The following is a 17079-nucleotide window of genomic DNA, read 5'->3' on the forward strand; positions in this document are numbered from 1 at the left end:
GAGCGTTTGTAAAACTTTATCTTAACTACATATAATTTACAATATTAACGAGTATGATTATCCTAAAGTTATTAATCTTTTAATAATGTATTTAAAAAATCGTGTGAGCCAGTGTTGGCAGACTGGGTTTAGCCGATAGTATCGCAATCACGCAGACAGCGGGTAACGGTTATTCACAGGGGCTGCCCTGATAATCGCATTCCATGGGCGCTACGAAATTAATAGAAAAGAAAGGAAAATAAACCATAGTTCATAATTGCAGCAGGTCGTGCTCACCCAATGCAGGTATCTCCACGTCAAATGCCTCCCAAGCGCACTTGTGCAACGATGGATCAGCTTTCCTAATGCCCTTCCGATTTCCTGTAGGAGAGGCTCCTTCGCGTAGGAGTTTGACGCGTTGCCGCATCGCCGACAAAACTTCAGAGTGCCTCTCGGAATAGGCCAAATTGTTTGATTCACACGGATCAGTCGAGATATCGAACAAACATTCCTCCACCAAGGGATTGCAGCCACGTTGAAGATCTCCACAGCGAACGGAAGCTGACCGCCGTAAAGACATCACCCGCTGCTGCGTCATGCGTCGAATGTCGTGGCGTGACAAGACGCGCGACGTGGGCGAGTTGCGTACCTCCACCACATAGCGAGTCTCCCGAGGATCCAGATCTTCCAGCTCACGGTACGTGAGCACTTGATCGTACTGCCCCGCCGAAGTGGTACCATTAATATACTTCCATTGTCCCAGTAGGAACGAAGTGACCCTCCACTCGTCGTCCAGCATGTGCAGAATTTCACGCGGCACATGCGGTGCATCCGCAGGGCCAGCCAACTGCGGCCACAAGTCTATGCCGTCCAGTTCGAGGGTGTGCGGCAGCTCGATGCCCGCGGCATGAGCCAGCGAGGGTAGCCAATCCGCCACATAAATTGGCTGGGTGAACGCATTGGCGCGTCCCTGCAGCTGTGCACTCCAAATAGCACCGGTTACGCGCACTCCTCCCTCCCAGGGAGTGTTCTTTTGGCCTCGGAGCGGCCAGTTGGAGCCGGTGTTGGCAAACATTCCCACCGATGGCGCCCCATTGTCGGAGTAGAAGATCACAATGCTGTTCGCCAGCTGACCCGTGCTGTTCAATGCGCTGATAATGCGCCCGACACTCTGGTCCAGCTTGGAGACCATGGCTGCATACCATGGCTGCATACCACCTGCATACTTCCTTCTGTTTGGATCCTTAATATAGGCAAACTTTCGAATCTCCTCCTCAGGTGCCTGCAAGGGATCATCTTGATTTGCGGTGTGTGTGGCCAGATGGCTGAGTAGCAGGAACAGAGGGCGCTCCTGCCCCTCCCGCTCCCTTATCACACGCTCCGCCTCGTTGGTGAGCAAGTCTGTGATATAGACACCGCGATCCCTGCACTCCAGCTCCATATTCCGACGAAAGTCGTAGCCGAGACTGTAATTGCCAGCGGGCATCTTCGATCGCCGCTGATAGTAGTCTATGTAGGCGCCCCAGTAGCCATAGTGATAGTCAAATCCCCGGTGTGTAGGCGTATACTCCGGTCGGGAGAAGCCCAAATGCCATTTGCCTATCAGATTGGTGGAGTAGCCGGCCTGCTGAAAGATCTCCGGCATCAAAGTTGCATTCAGAGTCAGTCCCCATGGCTCCTGATTGCTAATAACAAAGTGCTGAGTGCCTGTTGCCCAAATTGAATGATCAATAAAGACACCTGGTATCGGAGAAGGCAGATCTTACCTGTGTGTATTGGATAGCGGCCGCTGAGGAGAGCTCCACGCGATGGTGTACACATGGGTGGCACATACAGGCGGTCCAGAATCCGTCCATGGTAAGCCAAGGCATCGATATTAGGTGTCAGAAACTCCCGTCCACCGCGAAAGCTGACATCATCGAAGCCCTGCAAAATATTACAAATATGGTTTTATTTTTAAAATGATCTTTTTTTTTTGTTCTACCATGTCATCGGCCATTATAATGATTATATTGGGACGCCCTGCTGTTGAAGATGTTGCTGCTGGTGTCTCATTTGTCTTCACCCGTTGAAGGCAGAGTAAAAGTACTAGAAATGCTGATAAGCCCCGCATTGTGAGCTATTGAATTTTCAAACTAATGAACTAATTTTAATCGCGTGCTGCGCACCGCTCTGCACGCTGTCCGACAGCTCTGAAGCAACTGACGGCTTGAGAGAGGATCCACATAATATCTTGCCTCGACTCGACTCGATTTCAGGTTCAGTTTGCGAGGTGTTCGTCCAAATTAGCAGCCACCAACAAACTTGATTGGAGTCTGTAATTAATGTTAAGGCAGGGAGAGCTGTAAATGCACGACATTTAAGCAGCTTTTTTATTGGCTACTGTTGAGTAAACTGGAACCAAGACTTGACAGATCAAGGCGGTTTGCCCAGATAAATTCGGGCATATGCGTTTAATGTTAACCTGATATCGAATTGCTACTAAAAGTCAAACGATTTATTAAGTGAAAGCTTACAGAGTAATTGAACAGAGGCTACATAACTACATAACATCTAAGCCAGCTTGGTTGCAGTCACACAGAGTTAATAATACTATAAGGAGTCACAAACACACTCATTAGCTAGACAGTCAGACAGACACGTTAAAGGCATAATCTGATCCCAGATGCGCTTCCTCTCGGCTGATTGATCACCAGACAACACTCCGCACCGCTGCCGGCAGACCGCAGATGGCATTGTGCACGGGAATGGCTAGGAAGCCGGCAAGGGCAATGCCATAGGAGTCGGACTGCACCACCATGGCCATGGCGAACTGCTGTCGCTCCGGTGATATTTCCTTGGACATGCGATAGAAGGTGTTCACGTAGGCGCCGCCACCCAGCAGTCCCTCCCACAGGACAATGACGAACACGATCCAGATGCTGGGCGTATACCACAAAATGACCTCGGTGAGGAAGTAGATGACATTGATGAACTGGAATATGGACATTAGCCAGATCTTGTCCAGCTGGAAGATGTTGACCGAAGAGCGCGAGATGAAGACACCAATCTGATAGTCCACATTCAACCATCGATACTGAGAGTCCTTGTCCAGGAAGATGTTCTCGAAGTAAACCAATTCAAACTGAAAGGGAAAAGCATTAAGAAGGTCCCTCCCGCGTTTCTCTAAGCATGTGTCACTCACCAATCCCTGGTTGATGAAGTACTCAAAGAAGTAGACAAGGCACAGAGGCAGCATATACTTGAACAGATGCTTGATGTACGAAAGCTTCTCCTTAAAGCCAACCAGTGGTTTGTCGTCGCTAATCAGCACCTCGGTGGACTCCACAGCGGTCACAGGCAGAATATCTACCTGTGGGCGACGCAGCAGCAGCCAGAAAGCGAAGGCTTCAATGGCCGGAAAGACCAGCATAATCAGCATGGTGTTGCGGGGGCTAACATCAAGATCCCTCAGCGTGGCATAGCTTAGGGAACCAATTACGCCGGCACCTCCAGTGCCCGATGACCAGGTGGATATGACATTCCTTGAAAGTGAATTAAAGCAACATTTTAGAGGGTCAAGTGAGGGTTGGACAAACTCTTCACACTCACTTGTTATATCGCGAAGAGTATGCCAGGAATGTGGTTTCTCCGATGCCGCTGCTGGCCGACGTAATGATGACTCCCAGCAGGGCCATCCATTCGGCGTGGGCGAATCCAACTAGCAGGAAACCCGCTGCCGAGCAGGCCACCGCAATGGCTATGCGAAAGCTGCAAGGTGCCAAAACATTTGTAGATTCTGCAAAGGCCTCAAGTTCAATCTACTCACTTCACCCAGAAGGGAAAGAAGGGCATCAGCATCTTGACAAACAGCGAGGGCAGCACATCGGCCAGTAGAATGGCACCAGTGGACACCAAGTGGCAATTTCTGCCCGTGGCGCTCGCTTCATCGTCATCGGTCTGTGAAAAGGAAGGAAAGCGAAAAGTTTTAGTTGAACTTCACGGTAGTCCCGCAGCCATTTGTCTGCCTACCGGATTGAACTGCTTGATGATGTCGTGGGCTGCACTCAACATCACCACATAGCCGTAGTTGTTGCATAAGCCAAGGATCCAGTAGGATGTCAGGTCACGCCAAAGGCCACGATCCTTTCGAGGGCTGTGGGGGCCACCTGCAGGTGCGACCACAACCTGAGGATCGTGCTCGGCCGCTTCGGCCTCTTGCTGTTTGCTGGACGTCATAACGGGCACGCAAGCTATACATATACATAGAATGCATTTAATTAATAACTGAAATAATTAATGTATAATGTATTGTGGCTCCGTCCACACCTGCCGCTGCATCTCAATTGGTTCCCTCCAGTGCGGTATCTACTATTGCATTTGTTCATGTCACGGAGACGCTTTGAACTTAATTGAACTAAACTACACTGAGAAATAGTTCAATTATTTTCAATTATATTTTGGTTTTATTATATTACGAATGCTGAAATTCAATATTTGCAGCTTTGCCTCAGTGCATTAACAGTTATTGTAAGGCAATTCCACGCTCTCCCTCTTGCCCTCTCTCTTTGCTCAACTGACACTCTTCCTCTCTTTGCTTTTGTAACTCTTTTGAGCTCTCTCTTAGCAAACAGCAGCGTCTCTTTCGCTGTGGTTCGTTGTTCGTTTCCTATGTCTTAATATTTTCTTGAGTCGAATTTAAACAAATTGTTTAATTTGTTAAGCTGTGCATGTCTGTCGTAGTGGTTGGTACCTTGAACTTGAACGAACACAATTGGCATTTTGGGGAAGTACGTAAAAAAAAGTGAACTTACGTTTTCTCGAGAAATACGTGCAACAAATAATAATAATTGTAGTATTGAAGGTGGAACGAAGCAACTGTTCCACTAGGTCATATGTTTTCCTTAATCAAAATGTGTAAACAATTGCAGTTTCAGATCCCTATTTGTATGTGCAATATTAAATATCATTCAATATAAAAAACTAGATATTTAAATAGAAGAATAGATACATTTATGATAAATAGATCTTTCAGTTGCTGTACAGATTGTACACCGTTTGGTAACAGATTGCACAAACCATCGAGGGGAAATAAACTGAGTGGGTCACCACCATATGTATTCACCTATACTATATATATATATATAGATCATTGGTTTATTGGCAACGATGTATATGGTACAAAGTGCAAATCGTTTGATTTGTTTACATCCGACAGAACTTGTGACTGTCGCTTATCGATAGAGGGGGAAGTACAGGGGGATGTACAACCGGAAACCATTCTGTCTGCAAGTCAAACACATCCTCATTCGCTCTGGGCATATAAATATGTCCCCATTCTGCCTGAACAAACTCAATCCAACACCTTAGTCTGCCCTGCCTGACTGTTATAATTTGCACAGATCATTTGAGTTGACCTTGCACCTGTTTTAGCTAAAAAAAAAAAACAATTACAAATTAAATCTATTCAAATTAGTAGTGTGCGGTGTGGGAACAAGAGACGAAGCCAACTGGCAAATAAATAATTAAACAAATACCAATTCAAGGGGTTTGCTAAATCAGCAACTAAATGGAGTTCTCTAGAGTTGCTTAGGGTTACGAGTACGAGTACACTTATGCTTGGAAGTGACGCATCGATGCACTCGTACTCGATCCATTTGCGCAGTTATAATGTTGTTGACCCACTTCGATGTGCGACGCTATCCCAGTGAATTTGCTTAGTACCCAAAATATATTCAATTCGACACCACACCGAAGCACAAACGTTTCGAAATATCGAAAGTAAACTGATAATAGAAGAAGTCCCCAAACCAGCAGCAGCAGCATTTACCTTGGATTGTGCACGCTTGCATAGTAATGCAAAGGCAATGGCACAGCACTTTGTCGTGTCATTCACTTCTGTCGAGGCTTTTGCCTATTTTCAAAAGAAATCCTTGAGGCATTTAGCTTTAGCTTTAGCTCTAAAACATTCTGTTGAAAGTTAAACAAGGAACGACATTTGCGAGGACCTGCAAGTTATTGACTGGATGATAAACCCATTCAGAAACATTTTAAAAACAATTCAGTATATCTTAGTCCTTGCCTAACACTTGGAATTAATTTTTTTAGCTCAAAGCTTTTCGTTCTCTGCACTTTTTGTATCTGTACAGTCGTAAATGTAACCTAAACTCCGCTTTAAAAACTCTTCTCTAACTCATAATTTCATATTGTAATGGTAAACCTTTTGATAAATGGTTTTCGTTGTATCTATTATTTTGTAAGAGCACGTTCGAGTGTGGCACTCACTTGCTTTTTTGCTTGCACTATTTGGCCAACACTTGGAGAACAATTGGCTAGAAGTTTGGATAGCGACGTGTCGGCGGTACGACGAAAACGACGACGACGTTTCGCGCGTTGGGGCGTTCAATGAGCGACTGAATCTGAATGAGCCCTCCCCAACACTCGACGCGAATCCAATCCCCAACAAATCAACACACAGCGACAACCGACAACCGACAACAATGATGGACGTCAAAGACCGAAAGTGCGAGGTATCACGCGAGTTGCCAGCGCCAGGCAGCATAAAAAAAGGCAGCAGAATAGAATACCCACAGACGACAGACGACAGACGACAAGAGGAGTAACAGCTAGCAGTAGTGCCACAAGTGGCGAGTGCCAAAGTGCCGATCAGTCGGTTTATGTGTATAGATATAGTATTTTTGTACGATTTGATTCGATTCAATTTGGTTCGGTTCCGTTCGGGGAGCCGCAGAGAGTTGAGGCCGGTCAGCGAGCGTCACGTTTTTTTTTTGCTTTGCCAAATGTCTCTCCTGATCTGGTAATACACTCGCTTTTAGGGTATATCACACTTTGATTAAAGAGAGAGGCATCCTTAATCAGAGGTGTTTCTACTGGAAGTTTATTCTAGAATTTGTGATAAGATTTCTGCAACATGTGAGTGTTTCGTTGATAATCTCTTTAGAATAGGTAGGTCCCCCCCAGAGCTGGCGATTGTTTCTTGCACGAGCAAAGATAAAGTATACCCAGGAATTTTCCATCGATTAGATAGATACAGAACGATTCAATTTGGTCAAAAGCTAAAGCTAATAAGGCAATCAGAAAAGGTGCCAATCATTTGACATCTTTCCAAATTCTTTTCCATCATATTAAGGTATTCCAAACTTCTCTAATTCTCAGATATTTCATTGTTTGTTGTTGCGAGCGGCTGCTTGCCGTTAATGAAAAGTTAAACCGAATGTTAATTGCATTTCGCTTTTGTTTTTGTTGTTTGTATGCCAGTATTGAACTCTTTCAGGGCTTTTGTTCTGGCCGCTAAATACGAGCAACAACAACAATAATTTTTGTTGCGTTCTGAGCTGCTTTGTTGCCTTTATCGGGTGAGCGCACGTGGCGTATGCGTTATATGGCAAAAAACTCAAATGAAAAGAAAACCTGTGAACGAGGGCCAGGACTGAGATATCAAGAGTTACTATAACAGAGAAGTAAACACTTTGTTAAGGATCTATTTTCCCAATAAATAACCTTGCTGGCTATCATTATCAATATTACTTGTAATATTTCTTAAGGTTATTTAACCCACGTTGTAAATACAACGCAAACTGTTCAGTTATGCAAACATATTTAAGTTGAACTTCGCCAACACGATTAACTGGAAATTCTGGCTAATTTAAGAACAACGTAAACCCACACAGACACACACCCGGCAAAGGCAAACACTTGACGAGACACTTTCGCTGCCATAAATCCGAGGTGAAGTGCTGTAAAGTATCCCCTAAAAACAACAACCTTATGGATACGCACACTTTCGAGACGAGAGTACGGGTATTTCCGCCTGCTACTCAATCCGCCAGCTTGAGGAATGGAATCCAACTGAGGACACAAAGCCACTAGAACAGAGCCGGATAGTCAGCCAGCGCCAGCCATCGACAGCGTCATTATCGTTAAGTGGGGGCACAGATTAAATTACAGATAAGATGTGCCCAGCATTGGGCCATATAAATCTTAAGATATCAGTCAGGGCAATATGAGTATATGACAGGCAACGCACTGGAGACCGCAGACATGAGAACTGACAATCAGGGCGCTGCTGATGATGAGAGAGAGAGAGCTGTGAAAATGCACTCTCTCCCCTCTGCAAACAGTTAAATCTATTTATTGCAATACACATGTAGTTGAGGGTTTTGCCCAGTAATAAATTCATTGAGGTTTATTTCCTTTTACCCATCCTCCCTCATGTGGCAATTCGAATCCGTTTCGCGCTCATTTAGCACGTACAGAAACCGCCAAAACCAATTTTAACACAGCAGCCGCAAAGCAGGGAGTGGTTTTTTTTTTTCTTTTTTCATTCCCCCAACCAAAACATATAGTTACAAATAGAAAAAAAATCAAGTTAAAACATGTTGCTGACAAATTGAAAAATAAAATGGTTTGATGACTACAGGGCTGAAGCGGAAAACTCTGTTCAATGTTGTAAATAATTCACAATTGCCTGTCAATTTCCACTGACACCGTAAAGTTGTAAGGGAGCAAGGGAGCACTGTGCTCCTTGAGATATTAACCAAGTGGGCCCAAGTGATGGCCCATTGACAACAAGATTGAGTTGACAATTTGTCAAGCCAATTTATTATAGTAATGGGCAAAGAATTCTGCTCTGGCTTAACGCCGTCTGCTAGCTTTAGCCAGTTGCAGTTTGTAGTGAGAAAGAGCAATGGAGAAAGGGTTTTTCGGGAAAGAATTTATAAACTATAAAACTATATTAAAGCGCAAATCTGTTTACATTTCTTAAAGACAATACTCGGACATTTAATTTCTTTCTATTTGTTCAAGCTCCTGCCTATTCATCTCCTACTGGGAGTCTTCTTTTTTCTTTATGTTGCAAATCTCACAAAGCCTTAGCTGTCCGCCTCCAAATATCTTCTGTCTGCCGCGGGGCAACTTCATTAAAGCGACATAAATCATGGTCTGGGTGCAATATGATTGATTTCGAGCAAAAATCACACCCACACCCACACTCTGTGGGCTGGGAAACTTGGTGCTGAAAAGGAATAGTTAACTGCTGCCTAATAGGCCTCATTATCAGGTTATCTGCTAGGCCCACACATGGGCTATGGCGACCTGGGGGGGGGGGATAAAGTTTTCCATTCGAAGCGCATAAAAATGCAAATAAAAGGCGAAGGAAAGGATGAATAAAATCATTGCCAAAAGTGAAAATGAAAAATAAAATGTAACCGCCAAACACGAAAAGTTGTTTAATGCAAATACGAAAATCGCATGAAAACATAGCCACAACGTCCTTTGCCGCCCCGTTCACAGCATCATCCTTCCTTCCTCTCATTCAACGAGGCGTGCGGCAATTTTCAGGGCAGGGAAACAGGAAGCATGGAAAAGCGTTCACCCACTACCCCTACACCCACTATCCCCTGCATAATTTTACAGTCGTGGGACGTGGCGAAAAGTTGAGCCCAAAGTGTTTTTATTTTTGTTGCCGGGGTGCTCTAGGTGCTCTCCGTGTGCCGTGCTCTGAATAACAGCTTAAAGGGGACTTTAAAGGGTGAGTCGCTTGTTCCGGGTGAGATAGCGATGCCAAGCGAGTTCCAGCAAGAGGATAAAAACGACCAGGATGTAGCCAAAGATCAGCATGAGGAGCAGTGGTGCAACGTACTCCATGCCGACGGTAATCACAAAGTTCTGGGCCACGCAATGGAGCTTCATGTGGACCCAGTAGCTGCGCTGCTTGCGATAGACACCCGTTTCCAGGACACGCAAAAGTCTAAGGAGATATAACCGTGCAGGATACTTGTATCGAAGGACACTGGGAGCTCACCTCAAGCGAAACAACTCCTTGTAGGTGGAGTTGCGATGCAGATGCGTGTAGAACAATTGTTCGGGGCGAAACAATATCTCATTCAGATCACAGATCTCCTGGGCCGTAAAGAAGCGCTCCACGTAGGCATAGCCCGAGGACGTCTCAAAGACATAGACATAGCCCGGATTGTCCCTGACCCGCAGCACTCCCTCTTCGGCGGGCAACCAGAGGTCGTGGCTCTGAGACTGCGATTCGATCTTGCGCTTGATAAACAGCTGAATATCGGGACGTTTAGAGTACTGAAAGGAAAGTAAATCAAAGATTAAGAGTGGGCAAGTAGAGTAGAGTTGCAAAACTCACATTCAGATAGGCCTTGGTAAAGGGTAATGGCTCCAGGCCCACTGTCAGTTGGCTCTCGGCCAGCTGCTGCATTGTTCTGATCTTGGACTTGACCGGCGAACTCAGCAGCGAGGACACCACCACAGATGTGTAGTAGTTGTACATGATGAAGCTGATTAGGAAGAGGGCAAAGTAGATCAGACGTCCCCCATTGGAGCGTGGAATCAACGCAGAACTCTGTATGCAGGCGGCTCCAAAGCTGATCAGAAAGGTGCTCAGCAGCGAGGGCAGATAGTCGAGTGGCCGCCAGCCCCAGGTCATTCGCTTGCACTCCATGTAGAAGGTTACCCAGAGCAAGAGTCCAATCAGAGACAAAACCCCAGCGAACAGATACCACACGAGTGGACTGAACGGCTGCAGGAACACATCTCCGCGCAGGCCCGCGTTGTGAGGAGTGCGAAAGATGCACACCGAGCGGAAGAAGCCCGTCTCGATGATGGCCGACAGATACTTGAGCCGCCCCTCAGTTGCCAGCGAGGGTGTGGCTGTGATGTCTGCCGTCTGGTCGACCACAGCGCCCACGGCCCCACCCACCACATCCGATTTGCTCCAGCTGTCCGAGAAAATGAACTTCATTTGGCAGTGCAGCAGATCCCTAAGGATCAGCGTCAAGTGGAATCCAAAACGGGCTAAAGAGTCGATGTGTGTGTCGTTCTCTTGACTCAGAAACATAATCAGTTGATCATCCGGGCAGGAGAGCGGACGTTGGGTCACCACTGTTGCCACTGGAGAGACAGAGAGACAGAGAGAAACATTAGAAACAAAGCATTCCTCGTTAAGGACTCTCTACCTCTGAGTATCACATCGGTTAGCTCTTCTCTGTTGCGATACTTGGAACGCAGATGCAATGTGCTCAGGTATCGTTTGCTCTCACAACCACTGAGGTCACAGCCCATGGCATAGCTGGCTGTCATATTCAGCTGGCCGCCAATGGTTCTGCCATTGCTGTAGACATCAAAGCTGGCATAGACCACCGAGGAGTTGCTGTAAGTATATTCAGGTACCTCCTTCACGTAGCCGACATCGGCATCGATGGAAATGTTGAAGGGAGCAAAGAAATTATAGAAATCCATCTCCGATACGTTGCCATGAATCAGCCAATGGTAATGCTGATTATAAAGCTGCTCACGACTAGCCTGCAATGAGAATTGAGATTAAAATAATCCACAATAAATAGATTTGTTACCTCCTCTAGCAATCCTGCTGCCTTGTGACACTTCATGTCCACATATATGGCCAGTGTGGGCTGCAAATGGTCCAGGAAACGCAACTCCAGATCCTGCCAGTCCCGAACTTCGTGCATTTGCTGGAACTGATGGTAGATGAGGTGCGGATGCAGGGGCTTCATGAACTGCTGGGCAAACTCACGAACTGCAAGGAGAAGGAGAGAAGAAGATTCACCATTTGTGGGATTCTCAATTCTCAATTTTTGCCACACTTTCATCTGGATGCCAGCAGTGAAAAAACAGAATAAAACCGATGCGCGACTGGACCAGGTTGTCCATTAGAAAGTTGGCCAATTGCACTTGCAGCTGCATTTGTTGACTTTGACACTCTGTCTGAGCGGTTGGGCAGTGTCTGCTCCTTTTATAGGTGGGGGAGTCTCGTTGCCATTCAATCAATTTGCCTGTCCACATTCGGTCGCTGTTTGTTTTCAAATTGCACCAATTTGCCAGCAAGTCGGGCCTCGTCTCACCTCAGTGCCTGTGCCTGTGCCTGTGCCTGTGCCAGAGCAGCTCCAGGCCCAGCACACCCACACAGAGCAGAATCGATCCCAGTAGCAGAATGAACAGTGGAGTGGCATACTCCAGGCCCACGGCCACCGAGTGATTATGCTGATAGCAATGGAGTTTGGTACGCATCCAGTAGCGTTCGTGCTTGAAGTGGATTCCCGTCTCCTGCATACGCAGTTCACTGGAAGTACATAAATGGAATAGACTTTAGAGCCCAAAGGATCCTTTTGGCTGCTCTTACTTTAATCTAAAGAGTTCCGCATAGGGGCAGCTCTTGAGTACCACGCTGTGGGTGTGGGAGGCATCTCGCAGTGGTATCTCGTTCAGCTCACAGATCTGATGGGGCAGAAAGTATTTCCGCACAAACTCGTAGGCCGTGGCCACTCCGGCAATGTAGACGAATCCCTCGCTATCGCGCACCCTCTTCACACCCGCCTCTGTTTGCATCCAGATGCGATCGGGCGATTGCCTGCTGCCTGCTGCCACCTTATTCAGGTACAGACTGTGCACGTCCGGCTGATCGGAGGTGGTCACGTAGACCTTCGTGTAGGGTGTCGGCTCGATGGCCACCTCCAGGCTGCTGTCCGCCAGCTGCTGCAGCGTGCGGATGCTCGACTTGGCCGGCTGCCCCAGCAGCTTGGACACCACAATCGATGTGTAGTAGTTGTACATGAGGAAGGAGGTCAGCATCAAAGCGTAGAAGGCCATGCGTCCGCCCGTGGAGCGTGGCGTCATCCAGGCACCCTGTATGCAGCCAGCCCCAAAGGAGATGAGGCAGCTGGTCAGCAACGAGGGTTTCCATTCGCTGACTCGTTCCATGCGGAACGTAGCCCAGAGCATGCAGCCGGCAACAATCAGCAGCAGGCCGAATGTCAGCCAGACACCAGCGCTGAAGGGCTGCAGGAACTCGGTGGCACTCAGGCCAGCGGACACCGATCGCGGGTTACGGAACATGCACACATCGCGAAAGATGCTGAACTTGGTCAGGGGCTTTATGAACAGAGCCCGCTCAAAGGAGTAGATGAAGGGAGCTATCGATAGATCAGCCGCCTCGGTGATCAAGTCACCGATCATGCCGCCCGTCACATTGCCATCGTCTGTCCAGCGATCACGAAAGATGTACTCAAAGCTGAGAGGGAGAAGCGGAAACCCCTGTGGTAGATTGTGTTTCTAATAGCTCTCTAAATTTCTCACCTGCAGTCCAGCATTTCACGGAGTGGCTGACGCGACTGGTAGCCTAGTCGGGCGTATGTATCGAGATGAATCTGGTCTCTGGTTTCCATAAACGCGAGAATTTTCTCCTGCGAGGTATTCAGAGGCAAAGAGTTGACCTTTGGGTGGATCTAAAATCAGATAAGGACCAGCAATGGATTGGGCGAACTACTCACCGCTGCTGTGGCTCTCATGATCAATCCAGTTAGAGCCTTTCGATGCTGCAGTCGAGCTCTGGCATGCAGATCACTGAGATATCGTTGGACACGGCACTCCACACCCTGGCAAACAATCTCCTGGTCCACTGTGATGTTCAGCTTTCCGCCCAACTGTCTGCCCTTGTTGTACACATCGTAGAGCGTCACAGTGAAGAGGGAGCTGCTGAGAGAAGGCTGGGCATAGGTCACATCAGCATCGACAAAGAGTTGCGCCTCCCGGAAGAGAGTCTCCATTCTGGAGACACTCGGCTGACGATCGTAGATGAGCCAGTGATACCGATGGCTAAAGAGTTTCTTTTGGCTGGCCTGTCAAAATGGAAACAAATCAGATTTAGAAACCGAAAATTATCAAATACTTGCCACTTCTAAAATACTCTCGCTTTGTCCACAATTGCTGTCCATGAAGACGCCCAACTTGAGCACATTGTGACTGAGGAGTTGAACCTCCAGTGGAGTCCTAGTGCTGAGGTCCTCGAATTGTGTAAAGACATTTCGCGTGTTGGCTAAGAGTGCAAAATGTGCGAGGGCTGTGCATAAAGAGTAATAAAAATGAACTAAAGAAGGAACTAATCGATTTGATGTCAGGACTACTCACATTCCCCTGACCAACAGTGCAAGATCAGGACATGATTTATCTTGGCCATGTGCAAAAGATTATACAACATGAAACTGTGCAATTCCCACATTTCTACGAGTTATTTCTATCAGAAAACGAAACCAAAACTAGACCAGAATTAATGAGCTAGATTACCAATTCACAGAGGTTTATATATGAGCCAAGCATAATGCGACATAAGCAATCAATCAATCAAGTAGGCGGATGTATAATGCATATCGGAATCAGTTAAAGAATAGTCCCAGCTATCGTATTTTTCCACTGTGGAATTCCATTCTTAGCACTCTGGTGCACAGTTGAAAGTCCAAATCAAGTTCTTAGCCCCAATACGCTCATCGTTTTGGCCTAGCCCTACATGCACTTGACAACCTTAACTGACAACTTAATAGGAATACTCGAATTACAGGCATGCCAATTCGGACATGCATGGATTGGACTGAGTTGGATAATAACCGGGCTTAAGCGATACAATTTTAGGTCGGGATATCCACTCCTACTTCTCGTACTTACGCGATTAAATATAGTATTTTGTTCGTTGATTTTTTGCTGTTTCACTGCTCGTGGGGCAAGAGATTGCTGCCCAGAGTCAAGGTCTGTCTTTCAGTTCGTTTCCAGGCCAGTTCCAAGAGTAGAATGAGCAGAGCCATGAAATACGCAACCAATAGGGAGAGAAAGAGTGGAGCAGCGTACTCCATTCCCACTTGGATGACAAAGCTGTTGGTGTAGGTCTGCAGCCTGCTTTTGGTGAAGAAGCGCCGCTGCTTTGAGATCAGGCCACACTCGACAAAACGAATCTCGAGCTGGCTGATCAGCTCCCGATAGCTGCTGTTCAGGTGGATCATGTGGTAGACGGCGCCTTCGTACCGCAGCAAGATCTCATTGAGGTCAGAGATCTCCCGGGGCAGATAGTGTTTCTCCACATAATGATACATGAAGGAAGCCTCTGAGATGTAGACAAATCCAGGCTGATCGCGCACCTTGATCACACCCTCCTCCGGCTCATACCAGACGGTCGAGGGATCCCGCTTGTTCTCCACCTTCTGCCTGTACAGGCTGCGTATATCCGGACGGGGCGAGGACTGTGAAGGAATTATTGTATAGAGATTCCACACTCAGGAGATAACTTACCGTCAAATATGCTTTGGTAAATGGAACATTATCGACGCCCACATCCAGGGAGCTGTCCGCCAACTGTTGCACGGTCTTTATGTTGGAGCGCACTGGGGATCCGAGGAGCGTGGATACCACAATCGAAGTGTAGTAGTTGTACATGAGGAAGGAAGTCAGCATGACGGCAATGAATGCCAGTCTTCCACCCGTGGACTTGGGCAGCAAGTGGGAGCCCTGTATGCAGGCAGCACCCAGGCTGATCAGGCAGCTGCTGAGCAGGGAAGGCATAAACTCCAGACACCGCTGCATCCCGTGCTGTTCCAGGCGAAAGATCAGCCACAGCAGGCAGCCGGCAAGCATCAGCACAGCCCCAAAGGCCAGCCAGACGCTGGGCTGGAAGGGCTCCAGGAACACGGTCGCCTTGATGCCGGCATTGTGTGGCGTACGAAACATGCAAACGGCTCGAAACTCGGCCAGCTCGGCCATGGGATGAACGTAGTGCATGCGGTCCCAGCTGGGAGTAAACGGAGTGCTGCACAGCTCGACCGACTCATTGCCCAGCAAGCCGATGGCTCCGCCATATGCATCCTGGATGCTCCACTCACCCACCCAAATGTAGCTCAAGCTGAAAACGAATAGAAACCTCAAAGGAAGGGCTTGAGACTTGGCAAGAACTCACTTGAAATGGAGCATTTCTTGCATATGCAGGATGAGGCGATGGCCCATACGTGAAAAAGAATCCAAATGGGCATCCTGCTCGCTGTTTAGGAATCCCATAAGAATATCCTCCTTGGAAGTGAGCGGCAACACAGAGACCTAAAGATGAATATATAAAAAAGAAATGCATTGCAAAATACAACTATTTTTGTTATCCCCCACCAAGGCAGCCATTCGAAGGGTGATGTTGGTCAGATCCATGCGCTGCTGCAGCCGCGTCCGCTCGTGCAGATCGCTGAGGTGGTCCCTGACCCAGCAGCTGCTGCCATTGCACTGGACACTCTGATCAATGGTTATGTTGAGCACGCCACCCAAGTGGCAGCCTTTGTTGTAGACATCATGCAACACAAAGAGTTCTCCTTCGTCCTCCTCCTGCCGCTGCTCGATGAAGGTCACATCGGCATCCAGGCTGATATTGGCACGGACAAAGAGCTCGGCCAGATTCGAGAGGTTACCCATTTGATCGAAAAGCAGCCAATGATAGCGACGGTTATAGAGACGGGCACGACTGGACTGCAACGAACAGAATTATGAAGTAGGAATTAAATGGCAATGCCTCACCTTATTTGTTATGAAATCCGCAAGAGGACAACCCAAGTCCAGGAACACAGCCATTCTGGGGACATCGCTTTCGCTGTCCAAGTAGTCCTTGTGTATGTTGGCCAAGCCTTCAGCATTCTCTTGCAGTTCAATATATTGCGAATAGATGTGGCTCTCACTCATCATCACAGCCAAGGGATAGGCGTCTAGAAAATAACGAAGTATAAATGGAAACAAATAAATTTGTGCATAATTTTGCTTTTGCTTACCCGGCCTCGACCAGCAGTGGAACACCAAAACATTTCTCAAATTGATTTCCAGCAAATTGAACACCAACAGGCGATAAAGTGCCAAGTTTGTCGTCATCTCAACTTGAAGGCTTCTTCCGATTTCGATTTCAGGCAGGCGGCTGCCCCTTTTATAGAGCCCAAAAATTGGGCTGTCCGAAATGTAAGCCAATTAAGTCATTTGGCTTCAACATTTGCCTTGAATTTTGATTGACAACACAGCTAATTTTGGGCTACCTATTCCCAAAAATTCAGAAGCAAAGATCCAACAGGTGTCCCCCAAAATGTGGGGGCGAGATAGGAGCCTTCGCAAAGACGCAGTGCGCCTGCGCAGGCTTGGGGGCAACGTAAACAAAAGTGCAAGTTGGATTTATGAATGAAAAGCCAGAAAAGCAGACGATGAGGGGCGGCAGTTCCTCTGTATGTGGACCCCTCCTGGTGCTAATGGATTCCTCAGCCGGTTGTGGGAGAATGGCAGCGCCGC

At 47.3% G+C, this 17079-nt stretch overlaps 5 protein-coding genes across 6 annotated transcripts; all 5 read right to left on the bottom strand.

Moving 5' to 3' along the window:
• Position 1: 1 nt before the first annotated feature.
• Positions 2–2171, bottom strand: LOC117579480 (arylsulfatase B). Its single transcript, XM_034265375.1, has 4 exons — positions 1964–2171; positions 1746–1905; positions 277–1686; positions 2–210 (listed from the first exon to the last, which is right to left on the bottom strand). The coding sequence occupies exons 1-4, from the start codon at positions 2090–2092 to the stop codon at positions 170–172; spliced, it is 1740 nt and encodes a 579-aa protein (XP_034121266.1). The 5' UTR covers positions 2093–2171; the 3' UTR covers positions 2–169.
• A 283-nt stretch (positions 2172–2454) lies between these two features.
• On the bottom strand, positions 2455–7841 carry LOC117579771 (battenin). Of its 2 annotated transcripts, none has more exons than XM_034265824.1 (6): positions 7759–7841; positions 3991–4211; positions 3788–3918; positions 3571–3729; positions 3164–3503; positions 2455–3103 (listed from the first exon to the last, which is right to left on the bottom strand). In XM_034265824.1, the coding sequence occupies exons 2-6, from the start codon at positions 4195–4197 to the stop codon at positions 2669–2671; spliced, it is 1272 nt and encodes a 423-aa protein (XP_034121715.1). In that variant the 5' UTR covers positions 4198–4211; positions 7759–7841; the 3' UTR covers positions 2455–2668. The 2 variants fall into 2 exon arrangements, with proteins under 2 accessions (XP_034121715.1, XP_034121714.1); XM_034265823.1 differs by lacking the exon at positions 7759–7841 and adding an exon at positions 6244–6386.
• A 1660-nt stretch (positions 7842–9501) lies between these two features.
• LOC117580493 (ionotropic receptor 75a) lies at positions 9502–11700 on the bottom strand. Its single transcript, XM_034267080.1, has 6 exons — positions 11640–11700; positions 11349–11533; positions 10953–11298; positions 10124–10887; positions 9782–10062; positions 9502–9727 (listed from the first exon to the last, which is right to left on the bottom strand). Exons 1-6 carry the CDS (start codon positions 11698–11700, stop codon positions 9502–9504), a joined length of 1863 nt encoding a protein of 620 aa, XP_034122971.1.
• A 159-nt stretch (positions 11701–11859) lies between these two features.
• On the bottom strand, positions 11860–14049 carry LOC117580494 (ionotropic receptor 75a). The gene is made up of 6 exons (XM_034267081.1): positions 13921–14049; positions 13686–13852; positions 13284–13631; positions 13090–13226; positions 12137–13024; positions 11860–12076 (listed from the first exon to the last, which is right to left on the bottom strand). Exons 1-6 carry the CDS (start codon positions 14009–14011, stop codon positions 11860–11862), a joined length of 1848 nt encoding a protein of 615 aa, XP_034122972.1. The 5' UTR covers positions 14012–14049.
• Positions 14050–14492: 443 nt separating this feature from the next.
• LOC117580495 (ionotropic receptor 75a) lies at positions 14493–16721 on the bottom strand. The gene is made up of 6 exons (XM_034267083.1): positions 16578–16721; positions 16330–16514; positions 15931–16281; positions 15731–15867; positions 15070–15676; positions 14493–15020 (listed from the first exon to the last, which is right to left on the bottom strand). Exons 1-6 carry the CDS (start codon positions 16672–16674, stop codon positions 14493–14495), a joined length of 1905 nt encoding a protein of 634 aa, XP_034122974.1. The 5' UTR covers positions 16675–16721.
• Between the last annotated feature and the right edge of the window lie 358 nt (positions 16722–17079).

This window comes from Drosophila guanche, unplaced genomic scaffold, assembly GCF_900245975.1.
Source record: "Drosophila guanche unplaced genomic scaffold, DGUA_6, whole genome shotgun sequence".
NCBI classification, from domain to species: Eukaryota; Metazoa; Arthropoda; class Insecta; order Diptera; family Drosophilidae; genus Drosophila; species Drosophila guanche.